The 24,007-nt window shown below is 40.4% G+C and overlaps 1 protein-coding gene across 2 annotated transcripts in view; it reads right to left on the bottom strand.

Annotated features, from left to right (window-relative positions):
• Positions 1–10,782: 10,782 nt before the first annotated feature.
• Positions 10,783–24,007, bottom strand: part of LOC101387184 (mitochondrial adenyl nucleotide antiporter SLC25A24) — a 105,739-nt gene continuing 92,514 nt past the window's right edge. For both annotated transcript variants that reach the window (XM_087446384.1, XM_004420750.3), the window contains exons 7-10: positions 20,217–20,324; positions 18,421–18,588; positions 15,198–15,348; positions 10,783–12,908 (exon numbers count right to left, since the gene is read on the bottom strand). In XM_087446384.1, coding sequence (XP_087302510.1) covers positions 12,724–12,908; positions 15,198–15,348; positions 18,421–18,588; positions 20,217–20,324 — 612 coding nt within the window. In that variant the 3' untranslated portion in view covers positions 10,783–12,723. The remainder of the gene's footprint in view (positions 12,909–15,197; positions 15,349–18,420; positions 18,589–20,216; positions 20,325–24,007) is intronic.

Raw genomic sequence — 24,007 nt, 5'->3', positions numbered from 1 at the left:
GAACAAGCTTTTCTCTTCAGGGCTACACATAAAGGACCTTCTTTGTCACCTTCTCTCCTGGAATGGTGACAGGCTGACCCTACTTTCACTCCTCTGAACAAGGTAAGATGGTTTGTGCAGGAAATCTAAATCTGGCCCGAGGCAGCCGGGTGATTTTCCAGATGGAGGCAGAGGGAGAAGCTGAGAGCCTCTGTACTGCTCTCCCAGCGCCTGCAGTCTGCAGAGCTGGGAGAAGTCTGCCACCTAGTGGAAGATGGAGGCCACGGCCGGCTACTTGCGATTGCAGTTTGGTGCCAGGGCCTGGGGGCATCAAGGACTGCTTCTACAAAGGGAGTCCTGGGCCTAGCTTGCATTCGAGACACGGTGTACCATCAAGAGAATACCCAACAACAACAACAAACAATATTCAAAGCCCAGACACAAAATGTTCCTTCCTAGAAATGAAAATCACGCAGTACTGCCCTATACATATAAAGCATCTCTTCATAAAGCACCAAGTGTTTTATTTAACAAATCCCATCTCATTTCTACAGTGATTACCAATGTATTCTGTGTGCGTTTTCCTATGCAATGGAGAAAAACACAGGTGGGAAGTTTGCTTATTCCCCATTATAATGACTAAAGTCGTACTTTTAAAATTTCTGTACAGAGAATATTTTTCATCTGTTCAGATCCATGTGATAATCCATCTCAGTTGATGGCTGTCTTTCAAAAATGATTGACATGTTCAAGGAAGGTTAAGGGATTGGGAGCTGGAGCCCAGACTAGGCCGCCCAGATGTATTTGTGCTCTGTTCTTTTGATTTCGTTTGTCACATTATTCCAGTTTGCTTTATGTCTTAAACGATTGTTTTTAATTTATATTAAAGTAGCGCATGTACAGGTATCTGTTTGAAGGTACTAGTTCCCTGTTCCACCCCTTCCCACCTCTATTCCTGTTCCCTGGAGGTAGCTACTTGTAGGTCTGTTAGCTGCTTCTTTTGGTATTTTCTTCCATAATCTCTTAATAAAATGCTTCTGCTGCTATTTCCAGATCTGTTGGTGGTGGCCTGCCTCTGTTTGGGTTCCCTCAGAAGCAGACCATGAGACAAGGATTCAGGGAAGGATTCAAGGATTCAAGTAGGATGAGGCAGAGAAGGCAGCCAGGAAAGGGCACATTGTTAAACCAGCTGCCACTGTGAGCACCTGGAGCCAGACCCCAGAGCAGAAATGGGAGCGGTGGAAAACAGCCCAGGATCACCGGTTTAGAGTTGCTCCTGTCACGTGGCTAGCCGAGTGAGCTCCAGCAGCAGGGGAAACTCTGAAGAAAAGGAATGCAGAAGCTGGCAATTGGACTCAGAGCCACTGGGTGCAGCCGTGGCCAGGGTCATGTGTCTGCACAGGGCACTGGCGGCACCTACTACAGCCGTCTAGATGAGCAAGTCACTAGCACACACCCACCTATCCTTCCCATCCTCCCAACGCCACTATTTTTAGTCCTTCTTTGGAAACCTCTGTGACTTTAAGGAGGTACTAACAGCTCTCTTTTTTTTTCCGTGCATGATAGGTAGTAACTTATCCTCTGAGATGAAGACTTGAGGACACACACACCCTCTCCCTCGCTTCCCTTTAGCCCCTCCTCCTCCTCTCTCCTACTTCTCAACTGCTGATTATATTTGCTTTCTCGTTTACATTATTCTAGAGCCATACTTAAGTCCACATGTTCAGCCTATAGGTTGATTCTAAAAGCGCATTGATGGGACTGCGCAGTATTTTTCACTGCAGAGCTAGTGTTCACTATAATTACATTTCTTTTGTATTTGAGCTTTTTAATTTTTGCTGAAGCTTCTGACTGCCTCTTACTATTCTTGTACTTTTGCCTTTATTTCAAATTAATATTTTTTCCTAACCTCTCCTACCCATCAGGGGTAAGGTGTTCTGTTGCGCCCCCATAGAGTTTCTTTGTGGTGCCCTCCCTCATACCGCTCCAACCTGCAGTCCTTGCCTCTGCATCTCTGGTCATCCCGGGACTTACCAACACGATTCCCCAGGTTGGATCCACTGTTGCCTGTATCCCATTCCTCCTTGTTTCTTGGTTTGTTTACTCCCTGGTTTTGCTTGAATGTAGCCTAAGTCTGTGTGGGAATAATAGTGTGTGGAAAGTAAATTTCCTTTCACTTTGGAAATTTATTTTTCTTATCTTTAGCTTAGTAAACAGTTTGATTGCTTTTAATTCTAGATTGAAAATCACTTTTCTACTTTCTAGGGATACAGTTGCAAAATCTGTTGCATTTTGATTCTTATTCCTTTACATCAGTCTGTTTCCCTCTCCACCTCAGAAGCTTTTAAGATTGTTTCTTTTTATCCTTAAGTTCTGAACTTTGCAATGGTGGGTCTAGATGTGTGTGTCTTTTTGTATTTATTGTGCTGGGCAGTAGCTGCCAAAGGTGTTTCCAAAGGTAGAGGCAGAGAGAAATACCCTGGCTTCTTCCCTCTTCTGCCCTCCAATCTCCTGCCAGTGCCTCCCATTGGCCAGATCCAGCTGGGAGCAGCAGACCTGGGAGCCTGGGAAACACAGCCTAGAAGAGTTGGCCCCCAGGAATACAGAGCAGGGCAGGAGAAGGGCAAGGAATGGATCTGAGGGCAGACAAGCCAAGGACCAGTGCAATTAAGATGACAAAACATCATCTAGAGTACAATCTCATTTTGCTTTTCAGAGTTTTAAAGGTTATAAAAGTAAAACATACCAGTTGTAGAAATTCAAACAGTATATATAGGTCTATGTTAAAAAGTGAAAGTCCTCCCTTTTTCCAAAGAAGGTATACAGATGGCCAACAGGCACATGAAAAGATGTTCAACATCACTAATCATCAGGGAAATGCAAATCAAAACCACAGTGAGATATCATCTTATACCTGTTAGAATGGCTATAATTGCCAAGATACTAAACAACAAATGTTGGAAAGGATGTGGAGAAAATGGACCCCTCATACACTGCTGGTGGGAATGCAAACTGGTGCAGTTACTATGAAAAACAGTATGGAGATTTCTCAAAAAATTAAAAATAGAGATACCATATGATCCAGCTATCCCATTACTGGGTATTTATCCAAAGAACATGAAATCAACAATTCAAAGTGACTTATGCACCCCTATGTTCATTGCAGCATTGCTCACAATAGCCAAGATGTGGAAGCAACACAAGTGCCCATCAATAGATGAATGGATAAAGAAGATGTGATATATATATGCAATGGAATATTACTCAGCCATAAAAAAAGACAAAATCGTCCCATTTGCAACAACATGGATAGACGTTGAAGGTATTATGTTAAGCGAAATAACCAGACAGAGAAAGACATACACTACAAGCTTTCACTCAGATGTGGAAGTTAAACAAACACATGGACAAAGAGAAGAGATTAGTGGTTACCAGAGGGGAAGGGGGTTGGGGCGTGGGCAAAAGGGGTAAAGGGGTACATATATATATATGGTGACTGACAAATAAAAATGCACAACTGAAATTTCACAATGTTATAAACTATTATGGGCTGGCCCAGTGGCTTAGCGGTTAAGTGTGTGCGCTCCGCTACGGGCGGCCTGGGTTCGGATCCTGGGTGCACACTGTCACACTGCTTCTCTGGCCATGCTGAGGCCGCGTCCCACTTACAGCAACTAGAAGGATGTGCAACTATGACATACAACTATCTACTGGGGCTTTGGGGAAAAAAAAAAAGGAGGAGGATTGGGGATAGATGTTAGCTCAGAGCGGGTTTTCCTCAGCTAAAAGAGGAGGATTAGCATGGATGTTAGCTCAGGGCTGATCTTCCTCACAAAAAAATAAATAAATAAATAAATAAACTATTATGACTTCAGCCAAAAAAAAAAATATATATATATATATAAACAATCCCCAACTTTCTGGTACTGCTACTTAGCAGTCATATAATCTGAAATACCTTACTTAACTTCTCTACCTCAGTTTCTTTATCTGAAAACAGGGATAATGCCAAGCACTAGGTTATGAGGATTAAATCAATCAATACTTGTTAACCTATCTAGTTCCATGCCTTTTATTTATTCATTAAACAAGCAATTATTGCCCATCTAAAAAAAAAAAAGTGAAAGTCCTCGTGCACACTCCACCCATGACTACTCCTTGCCCCAGAGAATAACACTGCTCCGTGTGTTTCAATAGAGATCCTTATCTATGCATTTACAAACTTCATAAACACGTGTGTGTGAGATGTCTGTTGGTAATACAGTCTCATTGTTTCTTTTACATCCCTTTTGCTCAATTCTGTTATGCTGACTAAGTTCTCATGTTTCCTTTGTTTTCATTCAGTAGATTAGAAATTATACAGCTATTTCAATTCTTCTGGTTTAGACTCTTAAATGTTTCAGTGAAATATTCCATACAAAAAACAAAAATATATATACATATATACTATATATATATATATATAATATGATGACTGTGTCTCCATTACCCAGCCTAAGAAATCGGACATCACAGTATTTTCGAAGTACCCAGAATGCCTCAGAAATCATATCCCTCTCCAACCCAACAGTAACCAATAATCTGAATTTTACTTTTCTTAAAACTATATTTTAAAGTATATACTATTTTTAAATACTGCATTGGTGACTAATTGTGGTACTTTTAACTTTATATGAAAGGTGACATGGCATAAGTATTTTTATGCAACTTGCATTTTTCACTCAATATTATGGGTTTTTGTTACATTTATAATATTGCTATGAAACCACAAAACATTACTGAGATAAACTTTAAAAATTAATAAATGAAGAGATATATGTTCTTCATGGGTCAAAAAACGTCATTTCTCCCCAATTAATCTACAGACTCAACGTAATCCCAATCAAATTTCCAACAGGCTTTTTCATAGACACTGACAGGCTGATTTCAAAATTCATATGGAAACGCAAAGGACCTAGAAGAGCCAAAACAACTTTGAAAAAGAACAAAGTTTGATGATTTACAGTACTTGATTTCAAGACTTGTGAAGCCACAGTAATCAAGACAGTGTGACATTGACCTAAAATACACAAATAGATCAACGGAACAGAATAGAGTTCAGCAATAGACCCACATATATATGAACAACTGATTTCCAACCAAGAGGCAAAGGCAACTCAGTAGAGAAAGAATAGTCCTTCCAACACATGGTACGAGAACAATTGAATATCTGTACGCAAAACCTTAAACTTCAACCCACACCTTGCACCATATACAAAAATTAACTCAAAACAAATCTTAAACCTAAATATAAGGCCTTAAACTACAAAACTTCTAAAAGAAAACATAGGAGAAAACTTTTGTGACCTTAGTTTAAGCAAAGGTTTCTCAGATACAATTCTATGATTCATAAAGAACAAATTGATAAATTGGATTACATCAAAATTTAAACTGCTCTTCAAAGACACAGCCAAGAGGATAAAAAGACAAGCACCAGACTGGGAGAAAATACATGCAAAATATATACCTGATAAAGGACTTTCATACTGAATATATAAAGAACTCTCACTACTCCATAATAAGCATGCAACCCCCCAAAAATGGTCAAAAGATCTGAAAAGACACTTCACCAAGATGAAACTATTAACAAGGATAGAGACTCCCCAGTTAGAGGCACCATTCTATGGCTTGGAGAAAATGACGTCCTTCAGAAGGAGCTACAGTATTTGGATTAAAATTTGAGAGTTAGGAGTATAAACTTCAGACTCAACAGCTGGAGTGAACTTAGCTCTACTTTGGTCTGTAGATCATCTTAATCTGGATCAACCGAAGTTGAACAATCTTATCTGCTACTATATGAAAAGCTAATGCAAGATAGACAGGCCATGGTGTTGAAAATTAAATTAAAAACTGAGAAGTAACAGTTAATACTTTTGGGACAGTGGTCACTGGGCTGCTGTGGGGAAGCTCCCATGACCAGCACCGTTGAAGCGTTGCTCTTGTGGGCCAGGTGTCACTATCTTGCTGGTCCTGTGCTATTGCCACGACAGGTAAAAACCAGCCTTCCTATTTCACCTTGCACCAGATGATAGACTAAATATAAGGAGGAACTTAAAGAGCTTTGTAATTCCTCTGTTCCCAGTAAGACGTAGGGCAGAACATGGCGGGAAACCCTTGGAAAACGTTATACCTTTGGGCGGAGGCTCTTGGCCACTTGCTATGTGACTGTCCATCTGTCCAGGAAAGGATGAGCTTGAGGCTTACTAGTGTTCCCAAAGCCTGCGCCGTGCATTTCCAAAGACATAATTTATACAAGCTCAAGAGGAAAGGCATGAAACAGGCTGCAAAATTCATAAATCAATTCTCTCTTTCTCTCTCAGAAATTATGCATGCTTAATACTTGGAATGTCTGCAGTAGTGAGTAGAGAACCATATTCATGGCCCTTGGTGCCCGAAATGGGCAGATCTGTAATTGAATAACATCATGAGCAATTATCATAGTTATAAATAAGGGTGTGAGTTCACATCTCACCTTAAAAGGCACGTCCACAGAGTTCCTGACAAGGGGAACTCCACTGTTGGGAATTCTGAAAGGAGCAGGGAAATACCTCACCAGCAGTCACCATCTGATTATTAATTAATAGTACCACGAAAAAGATAGAACTTTTCAGAATAACCTTCTTGACCAATGTACATCTCTCGATGTTCCAAATCTTTTTGCTCATTGCCTTATAAGAAGTGAATTATTAAGGCTTGGCAAAGAGAGAAGAGTCTCCCATAATCTCTGGTCAGAATTCCCTAGAATAATAGTCATACATTTTACTAGTCAAAGAAAACAAAACATAAAATAGCAAGTTTTTCAAACTACAGCAAAATTCTTGAATTGTCTACTGATTTTTTTATCTCCTTAATATAGTTTGATGACCTTATGGAAGATTTTCCAGTATCTCTCCAGAGGGGACGTATTTACAAAGAGTAAAGTGGGAAGGGAACAAAATCAGAGGAAGAATAAAGATCACAAATGGATGGACTTTAAAACTTCTGCCTCACCCTTTAGTTTTCTTCCAGATTCTTGTATTGTAAGAGTCTCAAGCATTATTATTACCTATGATTCTACACTTGCACTTTGTCAGCCTTGTCTTCTGAGAACTTACTTTCATATTCCCTAAATCATCCAAAAACAAACCAGATTTAGAAACAGTCCTAGACTCTAAGGTATTTTATCATTCTTTTCCACATTACAACTAATTTTACCCTCTCCTCTACTTCCCATCTCCTCCCAAGCCCTTGAAATATGTCAGTCTCAATTATATTGTTGACTTTTCAATCTGGACACTGTTCATTGAACTGTCTGGCTGTGAAACTACACTGCCACATATCAATAAAGTTTTGGGGATTTAGAGATTCAGCAGGTGGATGATGTGTTGTTTATGTTAGAACAAACAACCCCCATGTGCTCAGAGCCCACTGCTCTATGGCACAATAAGGCTTATTCCTGAGACACAGAGAACCAAGGGACAGGGGCAGTTTGAGAGCCTATAGAAGGATAACTGAGCGAAATACTAATTTGTATTTATTCCCCCTCTATGTTCCCTTTCATCTCATTTCAGACAAGGAGCCAGGCCTTTATCAATTCCTTCCCTCAGTGATATTTATTTATTTATTTATTTTGTAAGGAAGATCAGCCCTGCGCTCACGTTTGCCAATCCTCATCCTTTTTTGCTGAGGAAGACTGGCCCTGGGCTAACATCCGTGCCCATCTTCCTCCACTTTATATGGGACGCCGCCACAGCATGGCTTTCCAAGTGGTGTGTCGGTGCACGCCCAGAATCCGAACCCCGGGCGCTGCAGCGGAGCGCACGCATTTAACCGCTTGCGCCACCAGGCCGGCCCCCCTCAGTGATATTTAGAAGTGGAAAACAGAAGTCACTTTCAATCAAAGGCTCTTCTGTCTTTTGCAAACATCTAAGTTACCTGCAAAGAGTATGCCGGGGTCCCAGGGGGAAGAGGAGAGGGGTGCTTTTGAGAGCAAAGAGAAAAAGGGGCAAACCCAGAGGCTGGGAGGTAAACAAAGGTTGGTGGGTCCCAAGGTTAAGAGAGATTCACCTTCAACTCCCCAGCTCTTCAGAACGGAAAGGCCAGACCCCAGGCGCCGTGTCTTCCCAACTATTCCCATGCCAAGCACAGCAAAGCCGCTGGATCCAAGGGACCATGCAGGCTAGAACAGAGGGCCCCTTAGCAGAAACTGGTGGACCATGACAGTGTCCAGAGGGGCCAAGACCCCAGGCCACTGGCACAACACTGAGTCGTACAGGACCTTCCAGCTGGATTTAAAGAAAATTAGAAATGTCACGTTTTTTACACATCCTAGTTGGTACACTAAGATTCATGTGGGCACCTTCTGTGGGGGCTGAGTGACCCATACCTGCATCCAACACTGACTATAGGTGCTGGAATTTAGACTAATTCATCCTGAGCCTGCGGGCATGACTACATTGTAGAATGGGTGTTGAAAGAGGTGAGTGACAACTCTTGAAGAACATGACTGATCAGCGAATACCTAGGGTCAGGGATAAGTTTAGGTTTGAAAGAGTACTTGAGCATGCTTTAAAATCCCTGGCCAGATCAGCACCTCATTCAAGAGTAACAAAATACAAATCACTTCTTTGTTACTGTTATCTTGGCTTTGTAGAAGTGAATTCAAAACAGGACAGTATCAACTAACGAAAAATAAATAAATAAAAGGACTGTTTCCAACATTGTATAACTTGTATAAATTAAATACAAACAAACAAACCTTGGGCAGATACAAGGTGGTCAGAGAAGGAAGTGAGGACACCTGTAGCCTTGTTAGTTTGCTAAGATTAACGTTCTCTGTAATTCTTACAAAAACATCTAGGAAGATTTTAAAGTCTCTAAGTTAATTTCTCTTTTTTAAAAATTAAAATTCCCCCTGGAGAGGGAGAGGCATAGAGTAGCCAATAGACACACTACCTGGGGAAGGGGCCACTGTGCTGGCACAGCAGTAGGGAAAGCTATTCTGTGTCTGTTGGAAATGACAGTTACCAGAAACTTCAGGTGCTTTCCAACAACATTTGCAATAACGAAACTCCCGCCCCCCCGGGGAGAGACATCTGAATCTTGGTTAGGAAACATCACCAAGAAACTGCTGATCTTGGAGGCTGAGAAACGGAGCAATGCTCGGCTGATACGCCTCCCTCTCCGGCTTCACGGCTTAGTACTTACTGTCCCCCTTGCTCGCCCGGCTCCAGCCACGTTGGCCTCCTGGCGGTTCCCTCCACCTTCGGCCTTCCCCTGCGTTCTCTCTGCCTGGAAAGCCCTTCCCAGACATATCAGTATGGCCCATTCCTGCACCCTCTTCAGGTCTTCACTCAAATGGCGCCTTCTCGGCGAGGTCTTCCCAAAATTGCAGCCCCAGCTCCAGCACTGCCTTCTGCACTTACCACGGCCTGACATGTTACATATTTTTACTTAGTTTGCTTGTCGTCTGTCGCTGCCCACTAGATAATCTTCCATGAGGAAAGGTACTGAGTCTTTTGCTCAATGCTGTGTCCTCAGCCCCTAAAAGTGTCTGGCACACAGTAGGTGCTTAATAAATACTTATTGAAAGAATAAGTGCATAAATGCTCATGGAATAAATGTCCAAGTGCCTGGGCTTGCACAGCAAACAATGCTATAGTGGCTGTAGCCAAGCATCTGAGTATAGGGTGTGGGGCCCACTGACAACCAGAGTACATGCACTTCTGCTAAAATAAACAATCAAACCTCCTAACACCCACCAGAGGGCTGTGAGCAGGTGTCTTCAATTGCACTGTGATCAGAGGGCAGCAGTGGTCCAGGCCTGGGGAGCCTGGACTGCAGCACAGCTCTGTCCTGCATGGAAGGGGAGGGCAGATGGAATACTGCAGGGCGTGCCCTCCAAAGAGCGATCTGGATGAGTTCCATCCTCGCCGCACTTCTCCCAAAGAGGGAATATGGCAAAGGAGGGAGAGGAGTGTTGCCGGTTGCTCACCTCTACAAATAACATTACTTCTTTAGTGCTCTTCTCAAAAAAAGGAAATTCCATGAGAACAAAAGGGCTGGCGAAATTCCTATTTGGGGATAGGGAAACCATGCCACGTTTTTATTATACATGTGACCTGATGTAAAGCTCAAAGAACAAAGTAGTATAAAATACGATCCCTGTTGACATGAAGCTTATTCTTTTGATGTGGACACGAGCCTAAGAGGCAAGAAACAAATCCAGCAGCATTTTCTAACACAGGGTGCCCGAGGGCAGAGGCGGGCAGAGGATATGCTCTTCCTGGAGTCCGCATGGCATTCAAGTTGGAACGCAGAATTTCTTTGCATGTTCTTCTCATGTTTTATTTTTTAAAATCAAATTTTGTACTTACTTGTATTTGCATTGTAAAATTTGCACTGTAAAATTTTATTTTTATTACTTACCAGTAAACTTACTTAGCTTCTGTTTCCCACAACTTCAAGACAAACTGACATTCCACCAAGATGTGCCAAGAAATCCTGTCATTTTGGATTCTCCTTGGCACGGCGAACCCCCAGAGGTGTGGCCCAATTGGTAAATGTGGAATTTGGATATCACAAAAATCATCATCTTATGCCAAAATGTGTGATACAGACAACAACCGCTGTGACTGTCCAGGAAAGGCCAAAATATTTGGAAAGACTCTGCAGAGCCAGATAGGAAAAGTGTTATTCAAACAGCTGCCAGTGATACAATCTGTATGACACAGCCATTTTTTTGCCTTAGTTATACTACTTTTTGAAAATGAGGAAACAAGTCACTTTAAAAACAAATACATATTTTTTTTAATATAAATGGAAAGTAAGCACGCCGTAATGCCAGACATAAACTATCTTCAACTCTGGGCTCTTTTCAAAAGATACAAGATCATTTTTTCAAAAGATACAAGATGCACAGATAAATCACATTCATACCTTACAAATGTTAAATAGCAGACAATTTAAATTGATAATGAACAATGACTATTTTTCAGTAGCTTGAAATTTCAGTTATTCATTCCATAATTTTTACGAGTAAAAAAAGAGAGCTAATCATGTACCTTAATATTGTCTTTTATGTATTACTCAAAAGTACAAACAACCCTGAAGATAAAGTCGAGTCCCATGCTTGTCAGATGTATTATAAAAACACTGAGACATTTATCAGGCAAAACTAATACAATGAAAACTACCTTTAGAATATGTTTCACAAACACAAGTTCAACATTTCTCTTTGGTTCAGGAAATATAAGAGGTAGGTTCAAATAACATAAATGCCTATTATGTCACTAGATTTTCATTAAAATGTTGGCAATTTATATCAGAAATTAGTAGAAATCAAACATGAGTTTAGGAACTAAATTAAAAAGTGACAAGAATAACTTCAACTAACAAATGTTTTTCTAAGTCCTAATCACTTAATTAGAAAAATAGTTAAATCAGAAAAGATAGCTGACTACAAAATGGCCTTAGTAAAACGAAAACACGTTATCAATATTATAAATTAAGTTTTCTATATCATAACATGTTCCTAAAACTTGGGGCAAGAGAGAACATGAATGTATATGTTTATAAATTGGGCCTTTCGTTTAAATATAGGTACCTAATATATAAGATTAATATACACTACTGTGAATATGGATTACTCTCCTAAGTTTGTGCTGCCCAAATTGAGAATTGTAGGTTCAAAGAAATTCAACAGTGAGGAGGAAATGAGAATGTCATTCACCCATGACCAACCCACTTCACGTAATTAAGAAATTTCAGATGACCAGGAAGGGTCCCCAGAAGCTTTCCTGATTAAAACAGAATCTGATTCAAGTAGGAAGCAAAGGAGAAAGAAAAGAGAGATGCTCATCAGAAGTTGATATAAAGAAAAGGGTTTTGTTTCCTGGTGCTTCTCAAAGCAATGACAGAATAAACAGAATCTTTCAAATAAGTTGCCTTGTGTTGATAAATTAACAGTAATATACTGACAATCAGTGTGTCATCCCAGGAACCAAATAACAGTGCAAGGAAAATGGAAAAGGACCCACTGAAATAAATATTATTTCATCACTCCTCCTTACACAAAAATGATATGAATGGACGGCGGAATTCTCCTGGCTTGAAATTCTGCCACTTATGTTCATTCTTATTCAGCGTAAAGAAAGATAAGGATATAAACCCTATGCTACTTATTGGCTGCCGTAAGGTATGTTTTCACACAATGATTTTCTATTAATCGTTCTATAAGGAAATTTTAAGAAGTCTATAAAGACATTCAAAATATATAAAACAATTTAAATTTCAAGGTTTTCTGATCATTTTGTTTTTAACAAAAAGACATTTAAGTATAAAGGAACTAGCATAAATTTGAACCAACCAAAATAAAGATTAATGATTTATAATTCTACCACACAAAACAAATTTAATTCAAGCAAGTACATTTTTCAGATGTAGGATTCAGGGCATAGATTTGTAGAAAGGACTAATAAGAGAAGATAAAATACAACTTTGTGGCCTTCTCAAAATTGTATAAGCTTATCAAAACTATGATTTTTAACATTTCTGTTTACATAAAATTGAGCCCAAACATTTGAAATGATCATTGATATGTTCTTCCCTTTTTAGAAAAAAATATGACTGCTTTTGCCATAGACTTGGTGCAATTCTAGGAGAAAAAGTCACTCCAGAGATTGTTGAAAATTTCAATAATCACGCTAAAGCAAAAAATTCAACTTGTCATTTCTGAGTTACTCCTAAAGTTTGTTTCATATTTTCATAAACCACATAACTGATGCCTACAGCAGGTAGCACCTTCATGAAGTTTGGGGTGATGCCTCTGTAAAGTCCTGGTATTCCTTCTTTGGAAATTATGCGTCGAAAGAGGCCAACCATGTTCAGCTGTGGGCTTCCTTCTAACATGGCTAGAAAATAAAAACCAGGCTAGTTTAATATTCAAGCATGTTTTGCTATTATTGCTATACAAAATTATGCTTCAGAACGATATTCTAGAATACAATGAAAGGACAAAATTTATTCCAAGGGGCCCAAGAAAGTACCCCTTTCTACAATTCTCCTTGTATAGTACCTAATAGTGAGTGCCCTAATTATAATAATGATGGTAATAACAGTTATTTATTGAGTGATTACTATGTGCTAGATATTGGGTTAATTACTTTATATACCAATCCTCCAAGGTCGGTATTATTGTACCCATTTTATAATGGGGAATTGGAAGCTTAGAAAGATTGAGAAACTTGTCCTAACACACTTAGCTAGCAAGTGGGAGAGCTGAGAGCTGATGGTTTTTCTGACTCCAAAGCTCATGCACTTTCTACCACACCACCTGGCTGCCGCCACCCCCTCCGCCTCATTAACCAAGCGCTGTAGGGAGAACAGTTCAATCTTAGGAAGTAAGGGGAGAATGGGGAGATTAGGGAAAATATAGGATCCCTGAGCCTTGAAAATGATCCCAATAGGCAGGAAAGAGAGGGAGGGAAATCCCATGTTGCTAGCACAACAAAGACAAAGGTGGCAACATGCATGTGCTATGGGGACACGGCTGATTGCTGCATGTGGTTATGACACAGATGGTACCGAGTGGCTGGAGGTGGGTAAGGTATGGGTGGGGAAATGGAGCAAAAAAATAAAGTGGGGATTATTGAAGGCTTTGAAATTCCCACTAAGAACTTTGGAATTTATTCTGAAGACAATGAAAAGTCACAAAGATTTCTGAACAGGAGTAAAATGATCAGACTTCGACTTTAGAAACAAGCGTCCTATCAGCCATACAGGGACTGGACTGGAGCTGGCAGATGGGAGGGGAAGACTTGTTCAGTGATGGTTTGAATCAGACTGCCCGGGTTTGAAGTCTAGCTCCACTATCTACCAAATGTATAACCTCGTGGAAGTTAATCTCTTTTTGCCCCAGTTACTCATTTTCAAAATGGGGATAATATTAGTATCGCCCCCCCAAAGATGGTTATGATGGTTGAATGAGAGAATACACACAAAACGTTGAGTTCAGCACTTTGCATTTTTCTCTCCAGCCACATGGTCTTCTTTCAGCTCCTCAAATAAGCCACATTTTCTCTTGCCTCAGTGCCTTCACACATGCCTTTCCTGGGGCTGGAATGCTCTTTTTTCCCCCTGCACCTGCCTTTGCCCAGCTAACTCCCACTTGTCTTTCCAGGCTCAGCTTAAATGACAATGTTCTCTGGCTCCCAAGATAGGTTAGAGTCCCTTGCTCTGTGCTCCCCTAATAGAGGGGAGGGGGGCTAATGAGGTTGTTTACTTGCTGAATGTGTGTATTCTCCACTCCACAATGGCAGGGACCACAAGTGACTTGTGGACTGCTCTAACCCCAGCACCTGGCAGAGGGTCCAGCACCTGACAATGGCTCAGGAAGTATTTGTTAATTAACGATTGACTGCTTGGTTGAGGGAGGGATGGTTGGTACTTGGAAGAGAGGTTGGGGATAGAACTGAAGGTGCCCAGGGTGTACTATTTAAAGAAATAACAGTGGGTGAGATTGGTCAGGGAAAGAGCAAAAAAGAAAAGAAAGGCACAGAACGCACACTTTAATGTAGCAATAAAAGCCAGCACATCAGAAGAAAAGAGAATAATCAATGAAATGGCAGAAGAGTTAGGAGGCTACGGTGTAATCAAAGCCAAGGGAGGGGACAGTGTCACAATGGGGAGGGATCACAGTTCAAAAGTTGTAGGGTCCAACAATAATAAACAATTGCAGCCACAATTCATCAAGAATTTGACAAATGCCATGTACTTTACATATATTGTTGCTAATTCTTACAACACCGCACAGTTTTCATTCCCTTTTACAGATGAGAAACCAAAAACCCAAAGAGGTTTGGGGCAAAGATCTGAACCCAAATCCACCTAGATACTAAAGCTTATATACTCTTAAAACATGTATTCTCAACACAGGCAAAAAAAATCTTACTCTGTTATGCACAAAGCACAGATATACAGCCAGTACACGTGCAGTCTATCTGTGGTATAAAAATTTCATTAAAATGGAGTGTTTAGGAAAAGAATTTGTAAAACAGTTCCTTAGGGAGGCAATAATGAAAAAAAGCTTGAGAAACACTATCTTAAAACCATATTCTCTTGTCTCAGGGGAACCTGAAGTTCCAAAAGCACGTTACTGATGCAGTACTTTTATCAGCGTGATTCCTTCATCAAAAACTCACCTTGAGCCTGCATGCGCGTTCGCACCAAGGCCAAGGGGTAGCTGGCCAGCTGACCGCAGGTGCTCGACAAGGCACCACATCCCAGCAACACCATGACACCAGGGTTTACAGAGTCTTTGGCAAAATTATCTAGCCAATGGGACTTCAAGAGCTGCCAGAGAAAGAGAAAAAAAGAAAGGTAATGAACTAACTTTACAACTGCTTTCACTCCACATGAAGACTTGCACAGGCACTCTCATCCTTATGAGAGGACCACTTCTACAAGATCGGGTGGCATGTTCCCAGGAGCGGCAGCCACTGTAGAGGCAGCAGCCGGTGGAGAGGTGGGGAAGCCACTGGGGATACAGAACACGTGAGGTTTGCACTTGCTGCTCATTGTCTTCTAAATAAACGTGAAGATCTGTAGCACACCAAATGTAGGATCTAAAGAACATTTCCTATGGTAAGTACTAATAAAAATATAACACTACTAATTGCATCTAATTTTGTGCTTTACACATAGGTAGTTTCATTTAGTCCTTTTACAAAAGCTGAGGTGGAGCTATTCTTTTGATTCCAGAAATGAGGAAAATAAGTCTCAGAGGAGTTTTTTTTTAATAAGGGTGCAGCAAAGTGTTCTGATCCTCAGGCCATGCTTTTACCCTATTAGCCTACATCCCTGTATTTCCATTAGAAGGCAATAAATGAGAGAAATTGTATATAATATATATGCTAATATACTTTTTAAATATAAAATATTTTAAGTTAAAAATATATGCTACTATGTGGGAAAAATTATATTTTGTATGGTAGCCCAAGCATACTAATACACCACCCAAAGCAATCTACAGATTCAGTGCAATCTCTACTCAAATCCCAATGACATTTTGGAAGAAACAGAGACAATCATCCTAAAATTCATAAGAAATCTTAAGGGACCCCAACTACCCAAAATAATCTTGGAAAAGAAGAATGAAGTTGGAGGTCTCATACTTCCTGATTTCAATATATACTACAAAGCAACAGTAATCAAGACGGTGTGGTACTGGTATAAAGACAGATACATAGATCAATGGAATAAAATAGCCCAGAAATAAACTCTTGAATATACGGCCAAATGATCTTCAACAAGGGTGCCACGACTGAGGAAAGGACAGTCTCTTCTACAAATGGTCCTGGGAAAACTGGATATCCACATGCAAAAGAATAAAGTTGGACCCTTACATTACACCACATACAAAAACTAACCTAAAAGGAAAGACTTAAACATAAGACCTAATACTATAAAACTCCTAGGAGAAAACGTATGGTAAAAGCTTCAGGATATTGGATTTGGCAATGATTTCTTGGATGTGATACCAAAAACACAGGCAACAAAGGCAAAAATAGACAAACTTCAACTTAAAAACTTCTGTGTAGCAAAAGAAAGACAATCAACAGAGTGACAAGGCAACCTACGGAATGGGAGAATATATTTGCAAACCATATATCTGATATGGGGTTAATATCCAAAATATATAAAGAATTCCTACAACTCAATAACAACAATAAAAAAATAAATAAGCTGATTAAAAAATGGGCAAAGGATTTGGATAGACATTTCTCCAAATATGATATATATAAATGGACAACAAGCATATGAAAAGATGCCCAACATCACTTATCATCAGAGAAATGCAAATTAAAAACACAATGAGATATTGCCTCACACCTGTTAGGATGGCCACTATTAAAAAAATAAATAAAAAACAGAAACTAACAAGTGTTAGCAAGGATGTAGAGAAATTACTGTTGATGGGAATGAAGAAGGGTACAGCTGCTATGGAAAACGGTTTGACAGTTCCTTAAAAAGCTTAACACAGAATTACCATATGACCCAGCAATTCTATCCCTAGTTACAGTATATACCCAAAGGAATTGAAAGCAGAGACTCAAACAGATACTTGTATCAAATGTTCACTGCAGCATTATTCACAACAGCCAAAAGGCAGAAACAACCCAAAAGATGAATAGATAAACAAAATGTGGTATATCCATACAGTGGAATATTATTCAACCATAAAAAGGAATGATGTTCTGATACATGTTCCAACGTGGATGAACCCTGAAAACAATATGCTAAGCGAAATAAGCCAGACAAAAAAGGACAAATATTATATGATTCCACTTATCTGAAATAACTAGAATAGGCAAATTCATAGAGACAGAAAGGAGATTAGAGATTACCAGGGGCTGGGAGGAGGGGAGAGTGGGGAGTTATTTTGTAGTAGTTACAGAGTGTATGTCTGGGATGATGAAAAGGTATTAGAAATAGATAGTGGTGATGGTTGTACAACATTGTGAATGTAATTAATGCCCTTGATTTGTACTCTTAAAAATGGCAAATTTTATGTTGTACATATTTTACCACAATTTTTAAATTAAGTTTTAAATTCCAAAAACCATTGCATTGTACAATTGAAATGAGTGAAATGTATGCTATATGAATTATATCTTAATAAAGCTGTTAAAAAAAAAAGTAAAGTCCTCTAAGAAAGCTTTCATTACACATTCCACCCCTCCCCTCAGCTATAGGTTGGGTCCCTTCCCAACGCACCCAGGCTTACTTCTATCACAGCACAACCATACACTGCGCTTTAGCTGTTTGCTTGTCTATCTCCCCCACCAGACCTTCAGTGTTGTAAATCCAGAAACCAAGTCCTTCTTCCAGCCTCTAGATCCAGCATCTAACCCAGTGGCTTGCACATCGTGTGAGCTCGATAAATGTTGGCCCGATTTGTCAATTATTAAGCAGTTTAAAAGTCAGGGTGGAGCCAAGATTTGTAGTCCAAGTTGTCTCTTCAGTACAAGGGATGGATCTGTGCTATCCACGTCAGTCTCTTGGCTTTACCAATATAAGATTTTAACAAATCAAACAAAATGTGCCATTTTTGCTTATTTCCTCTCCCTTCAAAAAAATCCCTAGTACCATCTTCTAAGCTGAACAACTATATCTGAATGTGAGTCCACAGTCTTTGTTAATAAAAATAATTCACAAGGAATCTAATACAAAAGTGACAACAGGAACAGGAAGGGTCTCATATTCGAGGTACTTGAAAAGAAAGATCAAATAACACACCCCTGAATCTACTTTTGGTCACGAACTGTTTCCTGGTATATATGTACTTCTTTATATAAAGTCAATTTCTAACAATAAGAACTATTTAACTACATTTTCAGATTCAAAAGATTGCTAAAAACTCACCTCATACACAGCAAGATCTATACCTGCATAAGGTATGATGCCTAATAAATTGGGAACATAACCTTTGTAAAAAGCTCCCACTCCTTCATGTTTCAAAATCTTCTTGGCACAATCGAATATTCCAGAGTATTGTCCAGTTTTGCCTACAGCCAGCCTGGTTTTCAAAACCTGGTTATGAAAGAATATAACAAAATATTGTTGTTCATATTAACTCTATCATCATGGAATTCAAAAGAATTAATTTTACAGAATACCTAGCACATACTGTCATGTAAACGACTGTCCAATTTGTTGATGTGTTCTCCCTCACATATTCTCTCTCTTAAGAAGCCGAGACCAGAGCCAAGAGGACCTATTTATTGCAAAGAGGATCTGAATGAGAGCAGTGGCAGAGGAAATGGAGAGAAGCAAATCTACTGATGTCTTAACAAAATTGACTGCTGACTAGCTAGATATGGAGAGTGAGGGAAATAGTAGTGTAAAGGACAATTCCAGTGTCTCTAGCTTGGAACAGAGGATGCGGGCAGCAGGGAGGTGGGAAGGTGATGCTATTAACTGAGATGGAGGATATAAGAGGAAGACTAGGTATTGAATTAGGATATTTTTTGAGGGGTGTGCGGAATAATATGATCATATTAAGATGTTTACAAGGAAAGCTTTATTAATATGCATACCACAAAGGTGAAAATTAAAAGTATCTTAAGAGTATCTTAATCAAATATCTTGCTTAGGTCTTATCAGTTATTGACAAATCCTTTGTCGCATCAATAAATATCAATCACATATACAATATTATTTTTGCTCTAAAGCAGGAGTTGGAAAACTTTTTCTATAAAGGCTAGATAGTAAACATTTTCATCTTTGCAGGCCTAACATAACAGGTCTCTGTTGCATATTCTTTGCTTTTTTGGGTTTTTTTAACCACCTTTTTAAAATGCAAAAACCATCTAATTAGGGCCGGCTCCGTGGCTTAGCGGTTAAGTGCGTGCGCTCTGATGCTGGCGGCCCGGGTTCGGATCCCGGGCACGCCCCAAGGCACCACTTCTCCGTCCAACGCGAGGCCGAGTCCCACGTACAGCAACTAGAAGGATGTGAACCTATGACATACAACTGTCTACTGGGGCTTTGGGGGGAAAAAATGAATAAATAAAAAACCATCTAATTAGGACTGCCATCACCTAATCACATCCTGAAGTTCCATCATGAAATTTACGGTACAGAAACTCTTTGGAAATGAATGGGTGAATTCTTATTTACACTGTGGCAGCCAGCCTCCAAGACGGCTTCCAACTATCCCTGCCTCCTGGTATTCACACCTATGTAGTCCCCTCCCACACTCTACCAGAAGTGGTCTGTGTGACCAATAGAATACAGCAGAAGTGACCAGACATGGCAGCTTCCATCTAGGGCACTCTCTCTCTCTGATCATTGACTTGAGGAAACCAGATACCATGTTGTGAGGGTACTCAAGCAGCCTGTGGAGAGGCCCATGTGATAACGAATTGACGTCTGCAGCCAATAGCCAGGGAGGCCTGGCAACAAACATGTGAGTGAGCTTGGAAGCGGATCCATCCCCAGTTGAACCCTGAGGTGACTACAGTCCTGGTCGACACCTTGACAGCAGGCTATAAGAAACCCTGAGCCAGAGGCACCCAGCTAAGCTACTCTCAAATTCCTGACCCACAGACACCATGAGATAATAAATGCTTGTTGTTTTAAACTGTAAACTTGGGGTAAGAGCAAAGATAATTAATATAAACACCATTAACACAGTCAGACTTCACCATGGTACTTACCTCCATAGGATAAATAAAAGTCTGTGCAGTTGCCCCAGCCATGGAACCAGAAATAAATCTCTCAAAAGTTCCTACTTTCTGTCCTTCCTCAGTAAGCAGCTTCTTGTACTGTATAAATAAATTTTTAAATGCACATTAATATCTGCTATAGACTGAATTGTGTCCTCCCACAAATTCAAATGTTGAAGCTATAAACCCCCAATGTGATGTATTTGGGATGGGGCCTTTGGGAGGTAATTAGGGTTAGATGAGGTCATGACGGTGGGGCCCTCATGACAGGATTGGTGTCCTTATAAGAAGGGACACCAGAGAGTTCACTCTCTCTCTCTCTCTCCACATGCATACACCAAGGAAAGACCATGTGAGCACACAGTGAAAGGGCAGCCATCTGCAAGCCAGGAAGAGGGCCTTCACCAGAAACCAAATTAGTCAGCACCTTGATCCTGGATCCTGTCCCAGCTCCAGAACTGGGAGAAATAAATTTCTGTTGTTTAAACCATCCAGTGTTTGGTATTTTGTTATGGCAGCCCGAGCTGACTAAGACAATACCAAAATACAAATCAGCTCCTAGAAATCAGTTAATTGGCAATGTGACGATGTCTCTCTAAATGCATACACTGCATTAATACCTAGCAGAAAAGCAAGGCTTAAATGCTAACACATCCAGTTTACTGGATAGTGGTTTCCAAGGTAGATTTCCACAGAGCACAGATGTTCCAAAGATGGGACCCAGTTGCTCCTTTGCTAAAACAGAATAATAGCATTCTTTCCCAGATGCACAGAAAACACAGAGTTAATAAAGTGTTTGTAATTTTTGGATAATTTCCCCATTGTTTTTATTTTCTTAAGATGAGTTTATTTTCACCAGTACAAATAAAACAAATAAATGACAAATATTAACAAAACAACTTAGAAGAACAGGTTTCGTAGGTAACATATAACTATATTAACAAGTCAACCCCAGTGCCCACCTGGCCCACCAGAATAAAGCAACGGACACAGCTGATCGGGCCAAGGGTGGAATCTGACCCAAACGTAGCCAAAATATTGACAGGGCAGGGCGTAAATATCATGGGCCCCAGAGTCAGGCAGACCTGGGCTGGAACTCCAGAAACGTGTGCCCCTGGGCAAGTTCATGAACATGTCTAAGCTGCAGTTTCTTCTTCTATGATAACAGTACTTATCTCATGGGGTTGTTGAAAGGATTAAATAAAATAATATAATAACACAGCACAGTGCTGGACACACAGCGAATGTTCAGTAAATGTTGTTGTTATCATTAATACTAATACATTATCTTTCCAAAACTTGGAGAGACAAACTCTGCCCAAACACAGACTGTGGTAAAAAGCCAGGCAAACCAGACTCCTTCTCTTAGAAATGTCTGGAGGGTCCACACAGGTAACTGGCCACTGACACAGAAGGAGAAGTACATATATCAACAGAGAGAAGCAGACACGGCGAAGGAACAGGTCGGTGAAGTTCCACTTCCTGCCCTGCTCTGAGGACCCTTCCCTAAATGCCGCAGGCATCCCGACAGTGACCCCCACTCCCTGAGCCAGCCAGAGCTTCTGTTCCTCGGGATCCAAAGAGCCCAGGGCAACAATACAGGAGTAGTTTCTCCTAGTAAAACTGTGTTTCTCTGCTCATGATAAAAATTAAACATATTATTTCACGAAGCTCCCCAAATGGCAGATATTCCTCCCAAAAGAGATCAGTGCCTCCATGGGCTCTGATTCTGAACTGCATCAGAATGTTAAGTAAAACTCCTCTTCTGTGTAGGCTCTATTACTTTTCCTGCACGTCAGATCATCACAGTCATTAAATTCAATTTGTTAAAAACCTTCCTGCATATTAACCGGAACCTTGAAGGCACCTTTTACATCTTGTAACCCCTCCCAATAGCATCTATCAAAAGTATTCAGTAAATGTTGAGTGAGTGATGGAGAATAAACATTTAAAGGGTAGGGATGTGGGGCTCCTGTGCCCCAAAACATACCACACACAAAGGGAAGAGCTGAAGACAGAGAGCCCATAAAGGGTTAGACACTGTGCCAGGTACATAACACTACGTCATCAAGTTCAATTTCTATCCTAGAGGTGAGGTAACAGTCACAGAAACTTTAAGTGGCTTGCTCAAGGTCACAGAATTTGATTTTCCCAAAGGAGAATTAACTGTGTTCTCAAAGCCACTCTGAAATCCTTTTGTCTATCTCAGTTCTCTCTCCCATTTGTTAGAACATCTATTTCAATCTCCTCTATTCTCCTGCTTCCAATACCACTTCCTCCCTTATTCTCAGGAAATGTCCTTTTTTGGGAACTCAAGGAAGAACAGAGAGGATGCCAGGTAAGAATATCTTGGTATTCCTGCCCAACCCCACAAAATCATCCACACTCACTTAGATCTCCTTTTTTCTCGAGCTGACATAAGAAGAGTCCTCCACACAGTCAAAGGCTAATCCTCCCAATAGTCTCTGGATAGTACCCATTTCTCCCCCAGCCTTTCTACCTTCTACCCCCCACCCCGGACACATACTTCCTCTGAACACCTGCTGCACCCATCTACCTCTCTCACACATATTTTTAACTTCCTTTTTTGTACTGATATGCTACATTCAGCAACAGGCACATTAAACAAAACATATCAAAACCCTCCCTCTGCCCAACATCCTTCTTATCTATCAGTCTCTCCCTCTTCTTTTCTCCTTTCCTTCTGACATCTAACTCCCTGAAAAAATGTGTCTCCACTGCCCAATTTTCTTCACCTCCTCTTCACTTTAGCTCATTTTAGTATGGTTTCTCATCTCATTACTTCGCTGACATATTTGTACAAAGATTTCCTGTCTCTGAGTTAATAAATCATAAAAGATATTTTTCTTATTGTATTTACCACCTTCTAGCATTTGACCATTCATGAAATCTTTTTCCTCCTCTGACTTCTAGGCTATCAGTCTCTGTAGTCATCCTCCTGTCCCTCTAGCTATTCTTTCTCAGTCTCCTTTGGAAGTTTCTCCTCTACTTCTCCCTAGGCTTATTCCCAGAATTCTTGTCTTTCCATAAGCCTTCCTGAGTGATCCAATCCAATGGCTTCAACTCAATAACAACCTCTCTATCAAAGATCTCTCTCCTAATTTCTAGATGATATATCCATTTGCCTACTGGACAGCTCCCTGTACATGTCACAGAGATAGCTCAAACTCAGCATGTCCAAAATGGAACCTGTCATTTTACCCCAAAATCCATTCCTCTTATTATTTTCTCTACGTGTTTAGTTGCTCAAGTTAGGAGCCAGAGCATCATCCTTGGTTCCTCTTTCTTTCTCATCTCCACATTCACTCAGTGAATGAGTCTGTTGATTCTATTTCAAAATATTTTTCAGTCCATTGCCTTCTTCTCCAGTCCTGTTAGCCACCATCTTATACTAAGATGCTCATCGTTTCTTACCTGAATTACTGAAATATTTCCTTAAATAGTCTCCCCACCTCCAGTACAGCCTCACTCTCCTCCAATACATTCTCCACTCTTTTTCCACGTTGATCTTTCTTTCTTTTTTTCTTTTTTTGTGAGGAAGATCGGCCCTGAGCTAACATCTGCCAATCCTCCTCTTTTTGCTGAGGAAGACTGGCCCTGGGCTAACACCCATGCCCATCTTTCTCTACTTTATATGGGACACCACCACAGCATGGCTTGACAAGCAGTGCATCAGTGAGCGCCCGGGATCCGAACCGGCGAACCCCGGGCTGCCACTTAACCACTTGCGCCACTGGGCCGGCCCCCAGGTTGATCTTTCT

The sequence above is a fragment of the Ceratotherium simum genome, chromosome 2 (assembly GCF_057802395.1).
Source record: "Ceratotherium simum simum isolate JZ-2026a chromosome 2, ASM5780239v1, whole genome shotgun sequence".
In the NCBI taxonomy this organism is placed as follows: domain Eukaryota; kingdom Metazoa; phylum Chordata; class Mammalia; order Perissodactyla; family Rhinocerotidae; genus Ceratotherium; species Ceratotherium simum.
Note: the sequence above shows the minus strand (reverse complement) of the source record. Positions and strands in the feature narration are given on the sequence as shown.